Here is a 22962-nt window from a genome sequence, read left to right as displayed (position 1 = left end):
CTCAACCCACGGAGGCCCCAGGTGCCCCAGCATAGAGTTTTTGTTTTTTATTCTTATTTTTTAAAGAGTTTATTTATTCGTGAGAGAGAGAGGGGGAGAGGCAGGCCCCGTGCAGGGAGCCCGACGTGGGGCTCGATCCGGTCTCCGGGTCACACCGGGGCTGAAGGCGGCGCTGAACGCTGGGCCCCCCGGGCTGCATGGTTTTGAAGGCTCGTGTTGTAACGCGTGTCAGAACTCAGTTCCTTTTCTGTTTCATCGCATTTCGCGTAACTTACAACACGCAAACGATTACCCGCGTCAGCAGTTCTGAGGACTGAGCGCCCGGCGTCCAGGGCCCTCGCCTCGCGGAGAAGCCGCGGCGCCGATCGCTGACCCCCAGGCCCGGTGCCCGCCCCCGCCCCGGTCCCGGCTCCCTGCAAAGCCGACCCCGCGGGGCTTCCCCACCTGCGCCGTGGCGTCGCCCGCCCTGTCCGCTGGTCTCCCCCAGCCCGTCCCCAGGCCGTCCCGCGGCTCCAGGCCACAGGGTCCCTCCTTCCCCAGGCTGGTGCTCCCCGGCCTGCGCGCAGCACCGCTCGCTCCTCGCTCCTCCATCAGCCGCCGCGGAGATGCCCGGGCCGCGCGGCCGGGCAGGGCCTGGGAACAGGCGGCACCTCCCAAGGCGGCGGAGGGGACGGAAGGGAGGAGGGGGGTCGGGTGGGGGTCGCGGGGCGGGGGGAGGGGAGGGGCCGCGGGAGGACGCTCGGCCGGGGGCCGCCCCAACCCCGGGCTGCACGCCCCGCCCCGGCCCCGCCCCCCCGGCCCCGCCCCGCCCCGCGGCCTGCTGGGAGACGTGGTCCGCGGCCGCTCAGGAAGCCCGACTCCGAGTCCCGGCGAGCCCCGCGACACCGCCCTGCCGCGAGGCTTACCGGGACTTGTAGTCCAGCGCCCGCGGGCACCGGGACGCGCGGCGAGCGGCGGAACTCGGTGTCCCAGAGACCCCCGCGCTGGGCCACGACGTCGCGCGCCCTCTCGCCGTCGCCGCCGCTGGGCTTTCTCCGGCCGCCGCCGTCACTGCCGCTGCTCCGGGGCTGGAGGGCCCGGGCGTCCCCGGGCGCGAGGAGGCTGCGGGTGGGAGCCTTCGCGGGCGCTGAGGAGCGGGCCGGGGGAGGCCGGGATGGAGCCCCCCGGAGGTGGGCGCGCTGCCGGGTGGGCCCGCGCCTGGGGCGGTTGGGCGGGGGCCGGGCGGTGGTCGGCGGCGGGGCGGGCGGCGGGGGCCGGGGGCGAGCGGGGGGCGCCGGGGCCGGGGCGGGGCTCGCGGGGGGCGGGGCCGGGGTCGGGGCGGGGGGCGGGGCCTGCCGGGGGCTCGCGGGGGGCGGCGGGGTCGGGGCGGGGTCGGGGCCGGGGTCGGGTCGGGGCGGGGCGTGGGCGTGGGCGTGAGCGCGCGGTCCTTGCAGCGGCCTAGGCGGGCGGCCGGGCTCCGGAGCGGCGGGCGGGGTCTCGGGCCGCCGGAGGCCGCGGACGGTCGGAGGGCGTCGCGGACATGGCTCACCTGCGGGGATTCGCCAACCAGGTAGGAGGCCGGGCCGGGCCGGGCGGGGCGGGCGGGGCGGGCGGGGCCGGGCGCGCCCCGGAGGACGGCGGCTCGCGGGGCCGGGCGAGGCGGGTCCTGCCTGTGCCCGAGCCGCCCCCCGGCCTGGAGCCGCGCCTCCACCTGCTCCCGGTGCCGGTGCCGCGAGCTGCGACGCCCCGGGAAGGACACCCGCCGCCCGCGCCGCCGGCCCCGAGCAGACGCGCCCGTTTGGAAAAGAATCCTCGGGTTGAAGGAGACGAGCTCGCTTCCGTGGCGGCCGCTCCCCGCCTGGGCCGCGGCGACCCGCTGCCCTGCCCCGTGACCAGAAGCGCGGCCGGCCCTGCCCGCAGCCCGGGGCCGCCCGGAACCAAGCACCGCGTCTTCCCGAAGCGGACAAGCTCTCCTAGCCCGAGAGGAAAGAGGGCCGCTGGCGGAGGCGCTCCCGGGCCCCAGAAGCAGCCGTCGGGGCGAGGGGTCTCTGTGCCCGGGCTGACCGCGGTGGGCGGCCGGGCCACCCCTGCTGCGGGGCGCAGGGCTGGGGGCGCGGGGCAGGGCCCCAAGGGGGAAGCCGTCGTCCTTTAGAGGCCAGCACACGTGGCCTTTGTCCGGGGGCGGGAAGCCTGATTTTCTCAAGACACTTGTGCTGTGACCCCGTGGGGCGCCCCTGCCTAGCCCGAGGGTCCCCGCCAGCTGGTTCCCGCCCTGCCTGCTGCCTGGTGGTGGGAGTGGCCTCGCTCCCTTCATCTTGTGGGGCCACAGACCTGGCTGCTGCAGGGCTGGGGGACGAGGGTCTCAAGTCTCAGGTCACTCAAGCCTTGAGGGATCGTCCAGACCGTGTGCTGTGCGTGGCCTAGAAAAGCAGCCGAGACGCAGGAGCTACGCACCTTCAGCCAGGGGGCTGGAGCGGGTGGTCCCTGTGATGTGCTTGTGCTATCGGGCCTCGGGGCGAGGGTTGGGGTCGAGGCCTGGAGCTGCGGCTCAGGGCTCCGCGTGTGCTCCCCCGGGCCAGGGGGGTCCAAGCGCCCCGTGTGGGGTCTCCCTGGTTGGGCTGTCGTGGTGAACCGACCCAGCTCTGGGCCCTCCTGGACAGTGACATAGTGTCCTCAGCAGGGCTGACGGGAGCAGAGGCACGGGACGCGTCGCCCACGGAGGCCTGAGGGTGCAGAGGGGACCCCAAGGCACAGCGGTGCTGACTGGTGCTGCCAGGTTTTCTTAGGACAGAGAACACAGCGCCACGGCACCAGCTGGACCACAATCCCTGGGCAGCCCCCACGCCCACGCCTGGGGCGCTGAACACATGGGCCCAGGTGGCCAGGTCCCCTGTGACGTCCAGGACTGAGCAGGGGATCGCGAGCTTCCCCCCAGAGGCGGAGGGCGCTCTCCCGGCAGACGGCCTTTTCCTGCTGCCCAGGAGTTGCTGGCAGACCCCAGCCAGGCCTCTGAGGTCGGGGTGGGTGCTAATCGTGGGATCCACGTCCCCGTCCGCACACTGCAGACAGCCAAGCAGCTGTGACTCACGGCCACGTGCCTAAGTGGCCTTGGGTTTCTCCAGAGCGTGTGCAGCAGGAACAGGTGCGTGGTGGGTGGTCCCCACACCCGCTCCGGGCTGGTCTCGGCTCTGCTGAGGACGGAAGACAGCGCCTCACCGGCCCGGCGGGAGGCCCGCACGTCCATCGGCCCTGCCCCGAAGGCTGTGCTGCAGCACAGCCCACGGCCCGTGACCCGGAGTCCCAGCCGGGAGTCCCCGCCCCCGGCTCCCTCAGGTGCCCGGCACGGGCGGCCCTCAGTCCTCTGCCTGGAGCTCAGCCGCAGTGGGGAAGGGGCCGTGCGTGCCGCGTGGGCCTGCGCACCGTGGGCGAGGCCGCTGGAGTCCCCGAGCTCTGGCTGGCGGGGAGCCGAGGGGGCTCGTGTGCGTGGAGGACCCTCCTCGGCGCTGTGGGCACCCAGCAACCCCGGGCGGGCCTTCCCTCACAGGGCCCACGGCAGTCGGGGCCGATGGGGCTCGGGGAGCTGGATTTGATTCCTTTTCACGCGTGGCTGCTTTAGACGCCCTCCTGTGACAGGCGCATGGGCTGTGGGAGCAGGGCCTTCTGGCGGAGGCGCCTCCTGCGGGATGGGAGTCGCGGAGCCTCAGGAAGGCCCTTCTGCCCCCGTCTGGGCAGGACGCCAGGCCCCAGCCTCGGCTCCCACACTCGGCCCCGGGCCTCGGCCCTGCGGGGCTGGGGGCTCCCGGGGACCCCGTGGGTTGCCTCAGGGCCAGTAGTGGCCTGCGCCCTGGAGCCCGGGGCGTCAGCGCCCCTCTCGGAGACCCCGTGGAGCTCTGTTCCCCGTGTCCCGGTGCCCAGGCCGCAGGGTGCTCGCTGGGCCTCAGTTTCCATCTGAGGCCCGAGTGCGGTAGTCTCCCGAGATCCAGGGTTAAGCACCCGGAAAGCCTTGGTTTGCAGCTCGTGGCCCAGGGGTCTGAGGGCCGCAAAGGGAAGCCCCTCCTGGGCCGTGGCCTCCTGGCACCACCACGCGGGCCGGCTTCATATTCTGATTGATACTTTGCTGTTTAAGGGTTCTCCCGGGGTTCGGGAAGGCGGGCGCCGGTCCGCCCCTCGGCCCTGGGCTCCCCCTGCCGCTAGCATCCTGAGTCCTGCTTCGTGCCGTGTGTGGGTTCCAGGCGGGTGGCAGCGTGGGGTGTTCTCAGCCGCCGGACCCGTGGTCCACGAGGGGCTCTGGGTGCCGTCCCGCTGTCACGGGGTGGCCTCGCGGCCCCAAGTGCCCACTCCCTGCCCGCTCCCCCGTCATGTGGTCAGTGAGCGGCACCTGGTCCTCTCCACGGTGGGCTGTGGGTGGGGAAGCCGTCCTGTCTGCCTGGGCCTGCGTGTCTCGGAGGCTCTTTTCTCTGGGCGGAGGATACGTTTAGTTTTTCTGAACAAAAGGTGAAAAAAGAAGAAAGGAGAAGAGAACGTGGTGAGCTCCCCGGCTCCTCGTTTGGGATCGCCACCTCCCAGCCGCAGGGTCCCCGCAGCCTGTGCTGCCGCTCTGCTGACGGCCCGCCCCCGTGTCCCCGCAGCACCCACGCGTGGACCCTGAGGAGCTCTTCACCAAGCTGGACCGCATCGGCAAGGGCTCCTTTGGGGAGGTTTACAAGGGCATCGACAACCGTACCAAGGAGGTGGTGGCCATCAAGATCATCGACCTGGAGGAGGCCGAGGACGAGATCGAGGACATTCAGCAGGAAATCACCGTGCTGAGCCAGTGCGACAGCCCCTACATCACCCGCTACTTCGGCTCCTACCTGAAGGTGCCCGCAGGGAGGGGGCTTGCTCTGTGCTGGGCTGCGCTTGGGTACGTGCCGCGCCCCGCCGTGCCTGGCCCCCCCCCCCCGCCTCCTGAGAGGACAGTGCTGATGCCTAGTGTTCCGCAGGGTCAGAAAATCCTGCTCAGAGCCTGGGCTGGCGACCCCCCGGGGGCCAGTGGGGAGCAGAGGTCTGGTCTGAGGGGCGGGAGGCCTAGGCAGTTGAGCGCAGACCCAGCTTCACAGCTGCCCCCAGAAAACAGCCCTGAGGCCCAGGTGGGCGTGTGGGTCAGGAGTGGGGTCTAATTGCTCTGAAGTGGCCAGTGACCCATTGCTGGCTGGCGGCATCTCTCCCGGAGCTGGGGCAGCCCCCGTGGGGCAGGCGCTGGGGAGCCGTGCCAGGGCCACTCTGGGACCCCTGCAGCCGGAGCCTGAGGCCAGCTCCTGGGGGGCTGCCCAGGGGAAGGGGGCTGCCTGGGGTGCAGGTCCACAGAAGCCGAGGGCCACCTGGGCCTCCCATCTTCCCGGTCTGGTTTTTGATGGGGTCTCGGCACAGTGGACCCGGCCCCTGGACCATCTGCAAAGTGGCTGCGTGGGGGTGTGATGGGAGGGGGCTGGATGAGGCTGCTGGGCCCTTGCATGGGGGTCCCTGAGGGGCCAGGGGCCCGAGTCCGCCCTGCTGGGGAGAGTGTGCCCTGGGGGCCCGGCCGTGCCCCTTTGCTCTCCGCCACGTGCTGATAGGTGTTTTTCTGGTCCTAGAGCACGAAGCTGTGGATCATCATGGAGTACCTGGGCGGCGGCTCCGCGCTGGACCTGGTGAGGTGTAGGCCGCAGCGGGGGGCAGCTTGCCGTGGGCAGGAGCGGACCGAAGGAGGTTGCTGTGGGCGCTGTGCCGCGGCAGCCCTGGACCCGAGGACCCCTGGGTGCCTCTCCTCTGCTGTCTTGGCGTATCACGTATTAGTTAGGAGCCATCTAAGCCAGACGATGTGTGTTTGTGGTCCTGGGCCCACGGGCTGGTTGGCGCCCCCAGGCAAACAGGCCGGGTGCTGCGGCTGGGACCCCGCTTTGCAATGAAGAAGCAAGCCGCGTACGCGCTCCCCGCTCAGTGTGCGAAGCTCCATTTATTTCAGGAGTTGAGGGAACAGGAGGCCCCTGCACGCGGCAGGGCCCCTGCCCCTGGTAGAGCGGGGTCAGGTCAGGGCCCGGGCGAGGAACGTGGAACAGCGCAGGAGAAGGGCCGGGGTGTGTCGGTGGGGGTGCTGAGCCTGCCCCCCGCTCTGCCCGCAGCTTAAACCTGGCCCCCTGGAGGAGACCTACATCGCCACCATCCTGCGGGAGATCTTGAAGGGTCTGGACTACTTGCACTCAGAGCGCAAGATCCACCGAGACATCAAAGGTCCCTGTGCCCCCCATCCTGCCCCTAGAGTGTCACGGCGTGAGGTGGCAGGGAGGGGGGGTGCTGGGCGCTGAGGGCCTCCTGTCCCCGTGCGATGAGAACACTAGCCTTGCACCTTGTGGGAGAGGGGACCTCTTTAAACCGGAAGTGTGGACCTGGGGAGGCGTGGGGGGGCGTGAGGGCAGGGGTCACGGTCCCCTCTGCTGGCCATGCTGTGGCTCTGCTCTTGGGTTTGTCATAGAAGGCAAACGCCGGGAAGGCCCTGGAACCCTGCCGGGGGTGCCCACGGGGGCTCCTCGCACTGGCGGCTGCCCGCCTGCAGCGCCTGTGGCCCCGGGTCTCTGGCCCGTCGGCTGGAGAGGAAAGCCAAGGTCCCGGGAAGAGACGGCCACGCTTCCTCAGGCAGCCGTGTGCGGGCCGGGGCCTGCGTGGTCCTGAGGGTGACATGTGCTGTCCTGTGTTGAGCAGCTGCCAACGTGCTGCTCTCGGAGCAGGGGGACGTGAAGCTTGCAGACTTCGGGGTGGCGGGGCAGCTCACGGACACGCAGATCAAGAGGAACACGTTTGTGGGCACGCCTTTCTGGATGGCACCCGAGGTCATCAAGCAGTCGGCCTATGACTTCAAGGTGGGTGTGGTGGCGGGTGGGAGGGTGGCCGCGGCACGGCTCGGGGAGCTCCGGGTAGCAACGGTGCCGCATGGCTCTCTGTCCAGGCCGACATCTGGTCGCTGGGGATCACAGCCATCGAGCTGGCCAAGGGCGAGCCTCCGAACTCGGACCTGCACCCCATGCGCGTCCTGTTCCTCATCCCCAAGAACAGCCCGCCCACCCTGGAGGGCCACCACAGCAAGCCCTTCAAGGAGTTCGTGGAAGCCTGTCTCAACAAAGACCCTCGATTCGTAAGCCCTGCTCCCCGGGCCGGCTGGGAGGCGGCTCTGCGGCGGGGCTCCAGGGGACAGCCCCACGGGGTTCCCCGAGCCCCGCCTCACAGGGCGTGGGGCCTGCACGTGGAGCACGGTCGCGGGGGAAGGGCCCCGGGAGCAGCGGGTGCGGCCGTCCCTGGCGCCTGGTGACCGCATCCTCTCCCCGGCAGCGGCCCACCGCCAAGGAGCTCCTGAAGCACAAGTTCATCACGCGCTACACCAGGAAGACCTCCTTCCTCACCGAGCTCATCGACCGCTACAAGCGCTGGAAGTCGGAGGGGCACGGCGAGGAGTCGAGCTCCGAGGACTCTGACATGTAGGGGCCCCTACGGCGGGCGCGCCCCCGCAGCCCTGGGTGTTGTGCCGTGGGCACCAGGCGGGCCTCCTTGGCTGAGGGCCGTGAGGTTGCCTCCGAGACGCAGGCTGAGCGGGTGTGGGCCTCGGGCTCCCCCGGTCCCAGCCCCGTGGCCCTCACGGCCCTTCACCTTCCACCGTAGTGATGCAGATGCCGAGGACGGGGAGCAAGGTCCCATCTGGACGTTCCCCCCCACCATCCGGCCAAGCCCCCACAGCAAGCTGCACAAGGGGACGGCCCTGCACGGCCCCCAGAAGGTCTGACCTGGCGCGGGGAGGTGGGGGGGCTGCGTTCGGGGGGTGGCAGGCACCCTGGCGTGTGTGCTTCCACAGGGGGCACAGGTGGGGAGGGAGCACGCCTGCCGCCTGGGCGCGCTCTGCCCTCTCCCCTGCCCACCCTGCCGTGGCTTTGACTTCACAGTCCGCGGAGCCTGTCAAGAGGCAGCCGAGGTCCCAGTGCCTGTCCACGCTGGTCCGGCCTGTCTTCGGAGAGGTGAGGGCCGGCGTGGGGGTCGCCGGGGCAGAGGGCAGTGGTGCTTCTCTGCAGGTACTCCCCTCGGTGTCCCCTCAAGGGTCACGGTGACGTGCGCCGGCCAGCACCCCTCGGGGCCCACGGTGGTCAGGCCGGGATCTGGGGGCCAGGCCTTCTGAGCAAGGGAGCAGAAGGGGTTGCGACCACCCCGAGTGCTCAGCCTCCTGGGGGCCGGTGGGGGTCTCAGGATGACTGAACAAAAACTGTGTTTTGTGACCTTTTATTTTGAATTGCAGACACACGGGATGGTCCTGTTTAGGGAGCCTGGGAGGTTGAGTTCTTGGAGTTGGGTATCAGGCCCAGGGCGGGGAGGCCCCGAGGGTGACTCCCCTACGTGCCCCCTGCTGATGGGTGCTTGCTGACGCCCCAGGAATACAATGTAGCCAGGTGCCCGCACTCCCCACCCCAGGTGATGGCAGCCCCTGGAGCCCCAGGAGGGAAGATGGGACACTGAGTGCCTTTCCGAGACACGGGGTGGGGGGATCTGGGTTCAGGCAGGAGAGCTCCCACCTCTGGGGGCCTGTGGGGCGAGGGAGGAGGTCAGAGGGGAGCAGGTGACGAGCTGGACTGTCAGGGGGCTCAGCTGTGTGCTTCAATGGCCTGGGGCAGGTGCCCACGCCAGGATGCTCTGGGACAGGTGGGGGGATGGCTTCATCCCGCTTGTCGGGTGCACCCGCTGTGGCCTCTGTGGGCTGGGCCTGCAGTTGAGGCTGCTGGGGGGCGTCCTAGGGGCCTCCTGGAGATGCACAGGCTCTTTCCCCTTTTGTTTCTGGAGTGTGACACGGGCTTGACCTGACTGCTACCTGTCAGGTCAGCTGGAGGGCGTGGACCCTCCGTGGGCTTCTCGAGGCCCGGGTGGTGGGGAGGCCGAGCCTGACCTGGCTGTGGGGACCTCAGGGCTTCTGGGAGGGTTTCTCGAGCAGCGGACCTCCGCCGTGGCCTCTGCGGCCCGCAGTTGGGAGGAAGCCTGGGTGGCCCGGCCCGCCACTAACAGGCCGCCCTGCCATGGGGACAGGTGGGACTCGGCCAGCCCAGCTTTGTGGTGGGAGGGCTGTTAGGGCCCCTGGCGCCTGGGCTCCTGCACATGCAGCACATGCACGTGGCGGCGAGGGCCCGTGGGCGGAGCTCACGGGAGGCGGGTGCTGTCTTTGCAGCTCAAGGAGAAGCACAAGCAGAGCGGCGGGGGCGTGGGGGCACTGGAAGAGCTGGAGAATGCCTTCAGCCTGGCGGAGGAGTCCTGTCCTGGCATCTCGGACAAGCTGATGGCGCACCTGGTGGAGCGCGTGCAGAGGTGAGGCCTGGGGCGGCCGTGGGGGTCCGTCCCCAGAGGCCGGGCTCAGGGAGTGGCGCCCGGACCCCCACGCCGGCTGCCTCCCACCCGGCCAACTCTCCAGGCCTCCGTCCTCTCCGCAGGTTTTCCCACAACAGAAACCACCTGACGTCAACCCGCTGAGGCCTGCCGCTGCCTGAGGAGAGCCGGGAGGAGGGGCTGGCGTGGAGCTCCGCGGTCCGGCTGCCTCGGCCCCAGTCCCCGCTCCTGCGCTCGGCCACCCCTGCCTCCTGCAGCACAGCGTCGGGGGAGCCACCGCCGGACGGAGCAGCGGAGGCTGTCGGGCCCATCTGTCCCCCGGGCCCGCGGCGGCCGTGCTGGCCGTAGGTTTGCCTTGTGTCAATCAGGTACCGTGTCTCCTCCTAAGTACTCGGATCAGCCAGGACTTTTTTTTTTTTTTTTTTTTAAAGAAAACGGACTTCTCGCTTCCCCGACGTTCTGAGGTTGAGGTGTTTTCATAGAACATGGAGAGGCTCCTGCCACCTTCAATAAAGACCTGAATCGGAGCGATGCTGGCGGCGGGTGGGGCCCAGTTCCTGGCTTGAGTCCTCGTCGTGGCCCGCAGCGACCGCGTGGCCCGCGGGCAGGAGGGCGGGGAGGAGCCCTGTCTCGGGCTGCACAGCCGGCCGTTAGCAAACAAATAACAGTGTGTGTGTCCGTTTACGTCAGTTTATTAGGAAACCCTGGGGAGCCAGAACTGAGAGGCCCGCGGGGTGCGGCCGGCACCGCATGGCTCCTGTTGTCTGTCCTCCGCGGGCGCCGCCCCGGGAGAGGGGAGGGCGTGGCTCGGACACTCCCTGGCCGGTGCCTCCGTGGCCCTTAGGACACGCAGTCAGGGACGCGCTGACCCCGCTCTGCTTGCTCGTCTGGGTCCTCGTCGGGCAGGACGGGCTTCATGCTGCTGCCTCGGAAGGCCCGGCCCGCGCAGGCGAGCTACTGGCGCGCTCGATCACCTCCATCCACCTGGGGAAGGGGTCGGACGTCAGAGCTCCCGAGGCGCTCACGTGGAGTCGGGGACGCGCTGGGCGGCCAGTGGCCAGCTGCCAGTTTCTTCCCAAGGACACCCCCAAACATGGGGAGAACCCTGGAAGCAGCGCCGTCCTCCCGCGCCCTCGGCAGCAGACCCCGCCGCCGGCCCAGGCTTACCTCTCAAACGTGTACTTGCTCTCAGCCCGGAAGAAGTAGACGTGGGACTTGAACTGGAGCTTGAAGACGTGCTCCTTGTGGACGCCGTCGGCCTCCTCAGGGACGCTGACGCTGTAGCCCAGCAGCGGGAGGCTGGCCAGGGGGTGGTCGTCCTGCGAGGTGGCATGGGGCTGTGCAGCTGCTCCCCCGCCCCCAGCCCGGCCCGGGGAGCCCGCGGAGCACCCCTACCTGATGAGTCTTGTAGAAGAACAAACAGAAGTTGGTAAAGACCACCCAGAGCTTCTGCCAGCCGCTACTGTTCTTGAATTTTCTCAGCAGATAGCCCGAAAGCTGATTCTACAGGGAAAGAAAAAGCCGCTGACTCAGGTGCCACAGCCGCTCTGCTCCCAGGATGCGCAGCGGCCGCCAGACGCTGGCACTGAAGGCCAGGCTCTAAGTACGAGGAGCTACGTTTGTTTTCTGGATTTATACACAATCGGCCACGACTATGGCAGACCGCGTGGGGCCGAGCGAACGCAGCTCTGTCGACCACCCCCCTCCCATGCAGACAGGGTCAGCGGTGTGGGGCCCGCTCTCCTTGGGACCCTCCCTGGGACCAGGCTCATGGGCCCGTGTCCGTGCTGATGCCCACGAGTGGCCTGGTGAGCCCGCGGCTCTGACGGCCTCCTCCCCTGGCTCTGTGGCTTCATTCCGGGCCATCGCCGGCGCGCAGACACCACGCAGTGGCAGCAGCCCGAGGGCCAAAGGCCCGGAGCCCAAAGTGGCTCCTTCAGGTGATAGAGGAGTGGACTCCCAGGGTCCCGGCACCTCTGCACATGCTTCAGGGCTCCTGGCGGCCCCTGGGCTGCGCTGCTCGAGGGGACTTGCCTGACTGGTGTCCCCCACCCCCCGCCCGCCCAGAGACCCTCAGGAGGGCGTGCATGGCGGCCGTACCTCGACAGCCGCGCTGTGGTCGGCTCTGGAGACGCTGGTGTTGCGGTACCAGCACACGTGGACCGTGGTGTTGGCCCGGCGCTGGCCCTGCCCCTCCAGAGAGCCGTGGGGGCCGCCAGCCTCTTCTGCCTCTTGCTCCAGAGAGGCCTCCTCCGAGGACCCTGGGAGGAGTGAGGCCTCTGCTCAGAGGTGGCGGCGCCCTGGGCACCAGGTCAGCGGATAGCAAACCCCCCGCTGCGGCTGCAGAGGAGGGCGCAGGCCCTCCCGCCCCCCAGGGCCCAGGACGTTCCTTGTGTTGGGGACCACGCGGCCGGAGGCAGCCTGGGACCCAGGACACGGGTTTGTGGGGGTGCCCGGTGGCTCAGGCCCTGGTCTCAGGCTGTGCTCCCTGAGGAGTCGGGGATTCCTGAATTCGCCCCCTGCCCCTCCCCACTCGCTCCCCCCCAAAAACAGGATTGGTAGAGAAGCTTGCTTAGGTGCAGTCGGGGTGCCCTCGGGGGTGCCTTGGCCAGAACTCACTGTAGGGGGGCGCGCACAGCACGCTGCCCGGCAGCACCAGGGAGAGGTCACTCCCGCGCTTGGCCATGTCGATGGCGTCGTTCAGGTCACGCATCCACTTCTCCTTTTCCAGGCGGGTGCTGGGGGGAGGGCCGAGGCTCAGAGGCGGCTCCGCGGGGCCCGGGCCCCCAGGGGCTCCTTGCTGTGCCCGCGCCCGGTCGGAGTGCCTGGTCCAGCCCCCAAGGCCCCTCCGCCGGAACGGGACGTCTGTGAGGGTGGCTGACGCCGAGCGAGGACTTAAGGGGCAGGGCTGAGATGCAGGGCTGGTTCCTGTCTGTCCTGCTGCCCCGGGGCGCTCGTGTCCGCATGCTCTGCCCTCAGCTGGGACGCGGCAGGATGGGAGGCGAGGGCCAGACGCCCACCCAGGAGGCCCCCAGCTCCCACGGGAGAGCCGTGGAGCCGCGGCGCACCCTGGAGCTCAGGCCCCTTTCCCACCTGCTGTGACCTGGGGAAAGTGGTTGCTGCGCAGTTACAGCCCCGCTGGGGGGCAGGGTGCCGGGGGGCAGCGGCGGCACCCTGGCTGCGCCTGGGGACGTTCTCAACGGTCACAAGCCACCCACCAAAGGAGAAGCTGCTCCCGCGGTCCCGCCGCTGAAGCCCGGGGCTGGCACGCCCGGGGCCGGGGCGGACGGGGAAGGCTCTTACCTGGCTGCCACCACGATTGTTTTCTGAGCCGCACAGATGGTGAAACAGTGTGGAACAGAGCGTTCACGCTCGCCTTCTTCTACCTGTGGTGAGAAGAGGCGAGCGTCGGGGCGAGGGCGAGGGCGGGGCCAGCGCGACCGCCGCTGGCAGCACGACACGGGTCCCTGGGAGCCCTGTGCAGGTCTACGCTGACTACGAGGGGCTACCAGAGGCACGGGGACCCCCACGCCGTGGCACCTGCCACCCGGGGGGGTGAGCCCTGGGCCTCAGGGCACCCCACTACTCACCGGTGGGTCCAGCACTATTAGCTGAAAGTCAAGCACAGGAAAAAATATTGAGCATTTTCATTATTGAAAAGAGAACTGGACAATTCACTTTATAAACCTGTACTGGAACTTCCGAGCCAAAAACACCCTACGCGATGGATCGAGGTGAACTGAGGGGACTCCCAGGAAAACGCTGCCTAAGCAAGCCCGCAGCCAGCCGAGGGGGGCCTAGGACCACGGCCCCGCCTGCCCCTGGCCTTGGGTGAGCGCGGCGTCTCCACGTGCGGCCGCGCCTTCCCGCAACACTGGGGACGTCTGCCCGCAGCTCCAGGGGGGGCCGGAGGCGCGGCGGGCGTGCTGCTGCCCTGCGGAGTTCGGGGCGAGGCCAACGGACGCCCCCGCGGAGGGTCGGCCTGCGCGGAGCCTCACGGACACAGAAGACCGGAGATGAGCGGGAGCGTGGGCGGTGAGACCAGGTCGTGCAGACATTCCCCTTCGTCACCCCAAGGTAGCACGTGACCCCAACGTGACCGCAGGAGTCCAGGCGGGTTTGAGGGGATCTGTCCCAGTGATGCCTGAGTTTATATGGAAGAACTAAACGCTAGAGCGTAGCAAGGGGCCTTCTACGGAGGACGACGGCTCAGGGACGTGCCGCAGCAGCCACACGGCGACTCGACAGGAGACACGGCCCCGGGCGGCTGCTGCTGCTGCCTGGTGCAGGGGAATGGAACGGGAGGCCAGAAGGGGCCCCACGCGTCGGCAGGAGTCCAGCCACCCCCACGGGGCCTCGTGGAGGCGGCTCGTGAATTGGAAAGTGGAACCGGGGCCAACGCGACGGTGCGCTGGCAGGGAGACCCATACTCAGGACGGGCACCCCGGGCAGCAGCACATGCTGAATTCACCCCGTCCCCAGGCGCCAGCCCAGGGGCACCTGTCCGGTGCCGTGTCAATCCCACAAGGTAAAACTGAACTGCGGGAGAAGTAAAAAGGAATCGCTAACCGGGGAACGTACCCGTGGCCCCGAGCGCGGCTGGCACCTACAAACGGGCATCGGTAGAGGCCAGGCGACAGGCACACTTGTGCCATCGCAGGGGCGGCCCCGTCAGCCTCCCGGACGTCCCTGGCTGTGCCCCTCATGGGGCCACGGGGGGGAGGTGGGTAGAGGCTCCACTGGGCGTGTGCCCTACCCAGAGCCCTAGAGGCACGTGTGCCCGGCCCCTGGGCGCTGTGCTGGGTGCAGGGAGGAGTGTAGGACGAGGTCCCGTGGGGATGCTCCTGACTCTGAAAAACGAAATGGAGCCAAAGTGTCCGGTGCAGGGAAACTGAGGAAAGCTGGTGTGTGCCCTGCCTGCCCACCGTGCGTCTCTGTGTCGCAAGGGGTGGCGGGGATTGGGGGCCGACCTGAGCAGCAGCAGCAGCAGCGCAGTGAACGGGAGGCCCGAGGAGTCCCGCCCCCAGTCTAATATCTGGGAGGCCAGAAGGGCGCGGTGCGAAGTGCCCACAGCATGTGTTACTGGGGGCGACAGTCATGGATGACTTTTATTTTATGTTTTCAGTGTTTTCTACAATGAAAATACAGTTTGTAAAAGTATTTCAAACCAGCGGGGTGTGCTTCCGGTGTGGCAGGTGCGGTCACGCAAACAGGCCCCTTTGTGCCGATGGCTCAGGTGCCCAGTGGAAGGTGGGATGGCCCCGAGAACGTAGCAGGGGGCGAGAATGGAAGGGGTGGAAATTGAGGAAGACTGGCCTGGCCAAGTGTGACAGCAGAGTGGGGTCCGACCCCCTGACACCCGGACAGGAGGCTGTCCCGACACGTCCTGGACCCACAGCACGTTCCTGTGGCAAAAACCTGGCCGCCTGTCTTTGCTGCTGTGGCAGGTGGGCCCAGGCCGAGCGCGGGCTTACAGTCGAGGGCACACGCAGGGTGAGTCAGTGTGTGGAGCAGGGTCCACGACCTCCAGCGGGGTCTGCGGGGCCGTGCAAACTGGCCGCAGGGGTGAGGCTGGAGGGACTGAGGCTGTGATGGGGGCTGTGAGCGTGCTGACAGCATGTGGTGTGGACAGAGGGCGCGCCGAGCGACAGGGCCGCGGAGGGCCCGGGCCTGCTACGGTGACGGTGGTGCCGACGCAAGGTGACCCTCCCGCAGCCAGCTCACAGCACAGGGGAGGCCCCGAGCCTGGCTCTGGACCGTAACCAGCGGCTCGTCAGTGGTGGCGCCGTCCTACCGTTGGAAGGTGTGCGTGTGTGTGCATGTGCAACGGCGGGGAGGCTGATGTGAGGGGAACATGACTGCGGGGATGAGTCAGGTACGAGCCCAGGAACAGAAAGGCTCTGCAGTCTTTAGTGGTTCGGGTTTCACTTTCAAGAGCTGTGTCCGCTCCCTCCCGCAGGCGCCCAGCTGGGGTCTTTACACGCAGGGTGGGTCGGGCCTGACGCCTGAGAGGGCGCCACCCGCTGCAGGCGGGGTGTGGACACCAAGAACGGTGACCGCGACGGCGCCCAAGCACTCACCAGCATGCCGCGGAGTGGGAGGCGGCCCCGGATCCGGAAGCGGCTGGTGCCTGTGACTCCTCTGCTCGTGTACAGCAGCACGTCTGAGAACTAGACGGGAGGCCTGATCACACACAGTTCACAAACAGGTGACACGTGTCCGTGTCCAACGGTCGTTGGTTTCAGCTCAGGTCATGATCTCAGGGGCGTGAGACTGAGTCCCATGTGGCTCAGCACGGAGCGCTTAGGTTTGTCTCTCCGTCTCCCTCTGTCCCTCCGCTCCATGCTCTCCCCCTCTGCCTCTCAAATAAATACATACATCTTTTTTAAAAATTTAAGGTATCCCTGGGAGGGCTCAGTGGTTTAGCGCCACCTTTAGCCCAGGGCATGACCCAGGGTCCTGGGATCGAGTCCCATGTTGGGGCCCCTGCAGGGAGCCTGCTTCTCCAGCTCTGCCTGTGTCTCTGCTTCTCTCTCTCTTTCTCTGTGTGTCTCATGAGTAAATAAATAAAATCTTAAAAAAAGAAAAAAAAAGCAAAAAAAAATTTTGATGGCAGGGAGCTAGTAACCCAGGAGCGGCTGGTCTCCAGGGCCAGTGCCCAGCGCCCACCAGGGCGAGGCGGTGGGGCATCGTGGCTGACGGCTCAGGCACGAGGAAGGGAACTGATGCCGGGAGGGCCTCCGCGCTCCACGGCACAGCCAGTGCCCAGCACTGACGTTCCTGCAGCGGCAGGGACTCAGGCTCTCTTGTCTCCTGGCTGACGGTTCTGCAGACCGTGCCCGGGATGCCGAGGCAGGGGGTGCCTCACCCAACTGCTTTCTGGGGTCCCCTCGGGCTCCTCTCTGATGTGGGGCTGCTCGCTGGACCCCAGCACCGGCTCCCCCAACAGAGCCACACCCGCACCACATACCAGAAAGAACATCCTCTGCTGCAGGCCCTTCTTGGTGAGCTTGTGAAGGCACCCCTCGCGGATGAACTCCTGCAACAGAGCGACGAGGCCCTTTGGTGCCAGTCCAAGGCCGCGTCCACGGGTGGCGTGCGGGCGGGGCTGAGGGCCAGGCTCACGTCACCATTTCTGCTTCTCTGAGCCCCTCAGACGAACCCCTCGCAGGCCCCATGCAACCCTCCGACGGCCCCCCCCGCCCAGAACGCTCCATGCCCTGCCAGCCTCTTCCCTCCTGCTGGCTCCCGAGTCCGTCCACAGTCGCTCCATGTCGCTGTAGGCCTGCTGAGAACCTTCTGGTGAAGCAGCCCTGAGGTTCGGGCACGGGGATCTCTGAGCTCAGCTTTGAGAAAACCTGGGCAAGAGCAGCTGGAGAACGGCAGGGAGAAGGGTGCACGGGTCCTCATAATCCCTGACGGCAGTTCGCGTGGGCCGCGCCCCTGGCGCTGGCACGCAGTCCCTCCCGGAGCCAGAGGCTTCGCAGCCCTGCGATGACGTGGGGGCGGGGCTCCAGGAGGCGCAGGAGCTTCATACCCTGAGGACTCGCCAGAGGACACCCCCCCTCAAGTGGACCGAGTGAAGGCATCTAAAGGAGAACTTCACAGAAGCCTGCGGGCAAGGCGGAGATGGGGGCGCGCTCCAGCACGAGGCACCGAGGTCGCCCCCTGATGGGCCGGGCCCGCACTAGCTCGTGGTGTCTGTGGCTTCGGTGCCAGACCCTGCTCTTTGGCCGAGGGTGAGTGGGTAACCCGGGCCCTTCCCGCGGCCGCAAATCTTATTTGTGGGGGTTCCTGCCCTTGCAGAGCCAGCTCCACCCACCCCCCAGACCCGAGGACCGGGGTCAGCAGCCCTGTCTCCAGGGGAGCATGTCCCGGGCCTGTGGGTGCCCCCTGCCCCCTGCCATGCCGTGGGCCCCCCTTGGCAGCACCTGCACTGTGCCCCAGCTGTTTCCTGGTTCTTATGCTTTGGTACCTCATCATCAGCTTCCTTCCTAGTTAGCAGCCCTCGTTCTTAAATTCCTCTGCTCCCGTAACTAGCGTGGTTCCTATCTCGGCCTGACGCACGTATTTAACAGGGAGCCCGGGGGCCCTGGGTTATAAAGATGGGACTTTAGAGAGTTCAGCTAAAAACAACGAAGGCAGCAAGTGTCATACCAGCTACTTCATGCAAGCACTGGGCCAGGCCGCTGACGCCAGTCCTCTTGTTGCCCCAAGACCATCTATGTCACGGAGGTGGAGCCACCTGCCCGGGCCACACGGAGAGCCCACTGAACCCTGCTCTGTGGCTACTCTCCTTGTCCCCTTTGTGACAATTCCCTGGGGCCGCCATCTACAACACGGGGTGGGACGCTAGGAGAAGCCTCCTGCACGAGAGCCCTGCCGATCTCCGGGGGCTCCCGGCCAGCAGCTCCACTCCGAGCCCCATGGTCAAGGAGGGGAATGAAATGGAGCTATCCTGGCACCCAACTAAAGCCCTAACTCCGGGAGGTCAGAACCTTCCTGTACATCTCAGTGGAGCTCACTTCTTTGAGCTCATGACCCTCACTCTGTAACAAGGCTAACGTGGAAACACGACTTACACAGCCATGTTCTAATACATGTATGTTTGTGTTGAAACAGGAAACATCCCCATGCAACCCTTAAAATGGTTTCCTAATGTTGACAGTACTGAGTTCAAAGCAAAAGGCATTAGTGACAAAGTAAGCAGCGTAGACGTGTAGATCCGTGGAATAGGATTGAGAGTCGAAAACCTTGCACATCTGTGTCTGTGACAGTTCAACAAATGGTGCTGGGAACACAGGATATCACGTGGGACAAAATGAAGTGGAAGCCCTACCTCACTCCACACAAGAATGAACTACAAAGGGACCAAATCTAAACATGAGAGCTGAAACATACGAAGTTTCTAGAAGAAAACACAGACGTAAATTGTCATTCCATGGACCAGGCAGTGGCATGTCAGCTGTGACACCTAAAGCACAAGCAACCCAAGAGAAAATAGGTAAATTTGACTTCATAAAAAAAAAAAAACAAAAAAACCCACAAACTTGTGTTGTCAATGATACCATTGAGAAAATGAAAAAACAAGAAACTAAAAACAAAAATGAAGGGAGATGCCTGGGTGGCTCAGTGGTTGAGCATCTGCTTTTGGGCTCAGGGTGTGATCCTGGGATCCAGGATCGAGTCCCACATCAGGCTCCCTGCATGGAGGCTGCTCCCTCTGCCTATGTCTCTGCCTCTCTCTCTGTGTCTCTCATGAATAAATAAAATCTTAAAAGAAAAAGAATGGAAAAAAAAGTGAAAAAATGACTCACAAAATGGGAGGACCTATTTACGAATCCTGTTCTGGTAAGTGGTGTCCAGGAAAGAAAGAATCTCACAACAGCAAAAAAGGCAACAATTAAAAGGTGGGCAAAGGATCTAAATAGGCAATTCTCCAAAGAAGGCTCCAAGTGGCTGATAAACACACGACAAAAAACATGCCGTTGGCCATCTGAGAAGTGCAAATCACGGCCACACTGAGATACCACTGACCACCACCGCCACGATGGCTCAAAGGGATAAGATATGGAGGAACCAGAATCCCAACGCGCTCCTGGTGGGAATGTACAATTACCTAGTAACTTTGGAAAACTGGCAGTTTCTCAAAATGTCAAACTTCATTACCCTGTGACCCAGCAGTTCCAGTCCATCTACCAGGAGACCTGAAAGCACACATTCACTTAAGGACCCGTGGACAGATGCGCACAGCAGCACTGCGCACAATCACATCAAAGGGGAGCAGCCCCAGCGTACGTTCGCCAGCAGATGGCCGGATACACAGAGTCTGGTGTATGTATCTAAGCACGAGAGCTGAACATAGAAAGTTCCTGGAAGAAAACAGCACAGAGGTAAATCGTCCTACTGTGGACCAGGCAGTGGCGTGTCAGCTGTGACACCTACAGCACCAGCGACCCAAGAGAAAATAGATACATGTGACTTCATAAAAATAAAACTTCTATGTTGTCAACGATACCACCAAGAGAGTGAAAAAACCCACAACATGGGAGGACGTATTGGCAAATCCTGTTCTGAGAAGTGAATAGGATGGAACAGATTCAGCCACAAAAAGGAGGTGCTGACCTATACAGCATGGATCTGGAAAGCGATGCTCAGCGAAAGAAGCCAGACACGAAAGGCCACATCGTGATTCCGCTTACAGGAAAGGCCCAGAGGAGGCAAATCCGCCGGCAGTGGACTAGTAGCTGCCATAGACCGGGGAGGGGGACGGGGAGCGGTTTAAGAGAGAAAGGGGGGATCCCTGGGTGGTGCAGCGGTTTAGCGCCTGCCTTTGGCCCAGGGTGCGATCCTGGAGACCCGGGATCGATTCCCACGTCGGGCTCCCGGTGCATGGAGCCTGCTTCTCCCTCTGCCTGTGTCTCTGCCTCTCTCTCTCTCACTGTGTGCCTATCATAAATTAAAAAAATAAAATAAAAAAAAATAGAGAGAGAGAAAGGGTTTCTTTCTGGGGGACTGAAAACCCCCGTCATTACTGGTGATGATGGCACAGCCTTGTGGATGCACTGGAGACCACCAACGGCGCCGTGAATCCTGTGCTAGGTCACTAAGGTCTCAGTTACAAGCAATGACACGAACGAGAACAAGGCCGGAGGCAGCACGACCCCAGGTTGCGAGCTACACCGCAGCGCCGCGGTGATCAGTGTGGCCCGGCCGCGGAGATGGCCACAGACAGCAACGGAGCACAACCGAAAACCCAGAAATAATCCCACAGTTGTATGGTCAACTACTCTTTGACAACAGAAGCAAGAATGTGCGATGCGATGAAGAGTCTCTTCAACAAATGTGCTGGGAACCTGGACGGCCACGTGCAGGAGAATGGACCGGGGCGGGGCCACTTTCTTACACAAACAGAAAAATAAATTCAAAGTGTATTAAAGACCTACATGTGAGACCCGAGCCATAAAAATCCTAGAAGAGAACGCAGGCTGCATCCTCTCTGACGTCAGCCTTAGCAGCATCTTTCTAGATGGCTCTCTTGAGGCGAGGGAGACAGAAGCAAAAAGAAACTTCTGGGACTTCATCAGCACAGGCTTCCACACAGGGAAGGGAACGGCCGGGGGGCAGGGGAGGGGGTAGCAAGTGACCCGTCTGATAAAGGGTCGGCATCCAGGTGCACAAAGAACTTCTGCAACCCCACACCGAAAAACCCAATAATCCGATTAAAGATGGCCAAAAGACAGAAGAGACGTTTCTCCGAAGAAGACCTCCAGAAGGCCAACAGACGCCCGAGAAGATGCTCAGCATCGCTCAGCATCAGGGACGCAGACCGAGACCATATGAGCCATCGCTCCGCACCTGTCAGGACGGCTAAAGTCCCAACACGAGAGGCGACAGGTGCCGGCGAGGATGTGGAGAAGGGGAGCCCTCGGGCGTGTTGGGGGTACGCAGCCTGGTGCAGCCTCCTGGAGAAAGGGTGGGTGTTCCTCAAAAAGTTCAAAATAGAAGGACTGCGTGATCCGGTGATCACCCTGCCAGTATTTCCCCCCCAACCTTGAAAAAACCACTGATTTGAAAAGGCCCCTGCACCCCTACGTTTACGGCCGCGTTACCCCCAGCAGCCGGGCGTCCGGCGGGAGGAGGGGAGGAAGGTGTGCAGTGTGCCCGGTGGAACACTGTTCAGCCGTTAGACGGCGCCTCGCCACCTGCATCACCACCGACGGATCCGGAGGGCGACGCCAAGGGACATAAGCCAGTCAGAGAAAGACACGTGCCATGTGACCTCACTCACGTGTGGACTTGAGAAATGAAACAAACGAACCAAGGAAGAAAAGAGGCCAAGAAACAGACGCTAAACTCTGGAGGACACACTGAGGTCACGGGGTTGGGTGGGGTGGGGTGACACAGGTGGTGGGATTAGATGGCGCAGGGTCACGTACAGGTGCTGAGCCGCGACCCCGGACACCAGAAACCGACAGCACACCTCGTCCACACCAGCACCAAGCGATGAAGCGACCGTCTCACAAAACTCTCTTCAAGTCACTCACCCTGCCCGGGGTGACGAGGTTGTCTACACCGACCAAGTCCCGCTGCAGCTCCGTCAGCTTCTGGAGGTTCTCCAGCCGGGCGAGGCTGTGCTGGAGTGCGGACGTCACCTCTGTGATGGCCTGGAGGGCGTCTGTGGGGAGAGGCCCCTCAGCACAGGCGCGGGCAGGTGGGCACGGGCAACCCCACCCACGCCTCTGTGACAGGAACTGTCCTCTTACTTATTCAAAGGTTTTATCTGAGAGAGCGAGTGAACCTGGGCAGGGGTGAGGGAGAAAGTCACCCCCACCGAGCCGGGAGCCCAACACGGGGCTCGACCCCAGGACCCGGAGACTGTAACCTAAGCCGAAGGCAGATGCTCCACCACGGAGCCAGCCAGCTGCCTTGGGAACCGGCGTTTTAAAAGGCAGTTTTAGGGATCCCTGGGTGGCGCAGCGGTTTGGCGCCTGCCTTTGGCCCAGGGCGCGATCCTGGAGACCCAGGATCGAATCCCACATCGGGCTCCTGGTGCATGGAGCCTGCTTCTCTCTCTGCCTGTGTCTCTGCCTCTCTCTCTCTGTCTGTGACTTAAATAAATAATAAAAAAATAAATAAATAAATAAAAGGCAGTTTTAATTCAAGGAACGTGGGACACCGGGTGGCCCAGTGGTTGAACGTCTGTCTTTGGCTCAAGGCATGACCCCGGGGTCCCGGGATCAAGTCCCACGTCGGGCTCCCTGCACGGAGCCTGCTTCTCCCTCTGCCTGTGTCTCTGTATCTCTCATGAATAAATAAAATCTTTAAAAAAAAATTCAAAGAACATTCTAGGGACGCCTGGGTGGCCCAGTGGTCGAGCATCTGCCTTCCGCTCAGATCATGGATCGAGGCCTGCGTCGGGCTCCCCACAGGGAGCCTGCTTCTCCCTCCGTGTCTCTCATGAATAAATAAAATCTTTGAAAAAAAAAAAAAATTCCAGGCCCGTTCTCAGCCTGGCTCCCCCGGGACGGCCATCTCCGGTTTGCTGCTGCCGCTGCAGCAAGTGCTCCCTGCAGGTGACCTGAACCCCGGGCTTGCTCGGCGCATGCTGCGGTCACTCGTGGACGCTCACAGCTGCTAGAGCGGGGGACGGTCTCTGGGTAGCTCCGGGCCGGGCTGCAGCCCCGTTGGTTCTGTGGGAGGAACCACCTACTGCCTGTGAAGGGCCCAGCCAGCCGCGTCTCGGGACATCTGTCCTTCCCGCCGAGTGGAGGGGCGGGTGCTGACCTGGCGGGCCCGGGGTGCCCGTGAAGGTTCACCCCGGGAAGGGGGATGCGCCGCGACGGGCCACCCGGGCAGCTGCTGACCGGCGTGCTCTGAGCGCACCTTGTCTCCTTGCTAGAACACTCAAAATCTGCGCTCCTCCTGCCAGGACCCATGGACGCCCCGGACCCTGGGGCTCGCAGGAGGCGCAGCGGGGAAGCCCGCCCCCTCGGCTCTGCCCCCGCGGCTGGTTGCTCCCGGCAGGGCGAGGACGCCTGCCTCCTCTCAGCCTCGGGAGGACAGTCAGATAGGAAAGCACGTGCTTTGACGAGTCATTCCCCTGTAGATGACGTG

At 64.8% G+C, this 22962-nt stretch overlaps 2 protein-coding genes across 11 annotated transcripts in view; one reads left to right on the top strand and one right to left on the bottom strand.

The window, feature by feature from the left end:
- The first annotated feature begins 1027 nt into the window (after positions 1–1027).
- Positions 1028–9872, top strand: STK25 (serine/threonine kinase 25). 2 transcript variants are annotated; one of them, XM_035716822.2, is made up of 12 exons: positions 1028–1169; positions 1434–1549; positions 4608–4838; positions 5592–5648; positions 6120–6228; positions 6697–6854; positions 6941–7126; positions 7321–7466; positions 7648–7762; positions 7926–7997; positions 9191–9327; positions 9450–9872. In XM_035716822.2, exons 2-12 carry the CDS (start codon positions 1520–1522, stop codon positions 9487–9489), a joined length of 1281 nt encoding a protein of 426 aa, XP_035572715.1. In that variant the 5' UTR covers positions 1028–1169; positions 1434–1519; the 3' UTR covers positions 9490–9872. The 2 variants fall into 2 exon arrangements, with proteins under 2 accessions (XP_035572715.1, XP_025319556.1); XM_025463771.3 differs by lacking the exons at positions 1028–1169; positions 1434–1549 and adding an exon at positions 1906–2047.
- The window catches only part of FARP2 (FERM, ARH/RhoGEF and pleckstrin domain protein 2), a 93807-nt gene continuing 80545 nt past the window's right edge, over positions 9701–22962 (bottom strand). For 7 of the 9 annotated variants that reach the window (XM_049101386.1, XM_049101384.1, XM_049101388.1 and 4 more), the window contains 9 exons: positions 21393–21523; positions 16316–16384; positions 15426–15515; positions 12649–12731; positions 11965–12083; positions 11446–11606; positions 10741–10848; positions 10513–10664; positions 9701–10329 (listed from right to left, as the gene is read on the bottom strand). In XM_049101386.1, coding sequence (XP_048957343.1) covers positions 10260–10329; positions 10513–10664; positions 10741–10848; positions 11446–11606; positions 11965–12083; positions 12649–12731; positions 15426–15515; positions 16316–16384; positions 21393–21523 — 983 coding nt within the window. In that variant the 3' untranslated portion in view covers positions 9701–10259. Of the gene's footprint in view, positions 10330–10512; positions 10665–10740; positions 10849–11445; positions 12084–12648; positions 12732–15425; positions 15516–16315; positions 16385–21392; positions 21524–22962 lie in introns of those variants that run through there. The other 2 variants (XM_049101389.1, XM_049101392.1) reach the window with 2 other exon arrangements.

The sequence above is a fragment of the Canis lupus genome, chromosome 25, assembly GCF_003254725.2.
Source record: "Canis lupus dingo isolate Sandy chromosome 25, ASM325472v2, whole genome shotgun sequence".
Taxonomy (NCBI): Eukaryota; Metazoa; Chordata; class Mammalia; order Carnivora; family Canidae; genus Canis; species Canis lupus.
The sequence above is the reverse complement of the archived record's forward strand: the minus strand, read 5'-3'. Positions and strand labels throughout refer to the sequence as shown.

Excerpts from the sequence above, each read along its gene's own strand:
- STK25 (XM_035716822.2), top strand. The coding sequence starts at position 1,520 with ATGGCTCACCTGCGGGGATTCGCCAACCAG. Across the intron at positions 1,550-4,607 it reads TGCGGGGATTCGCCAACCAG|CACCCACGCGTGGACCCTGA; the intron begins GTAGGAGGCCGG and ends GTGTCCCCGCAG. Across the intron at positions 6,229-6,696 it reads GATCCACCGAGACATCAAAG|CTGCCAACGTGCTGCTCTCG; the intron begins GTCCCTGTGCCC and ends TGTGTTGAGCAG.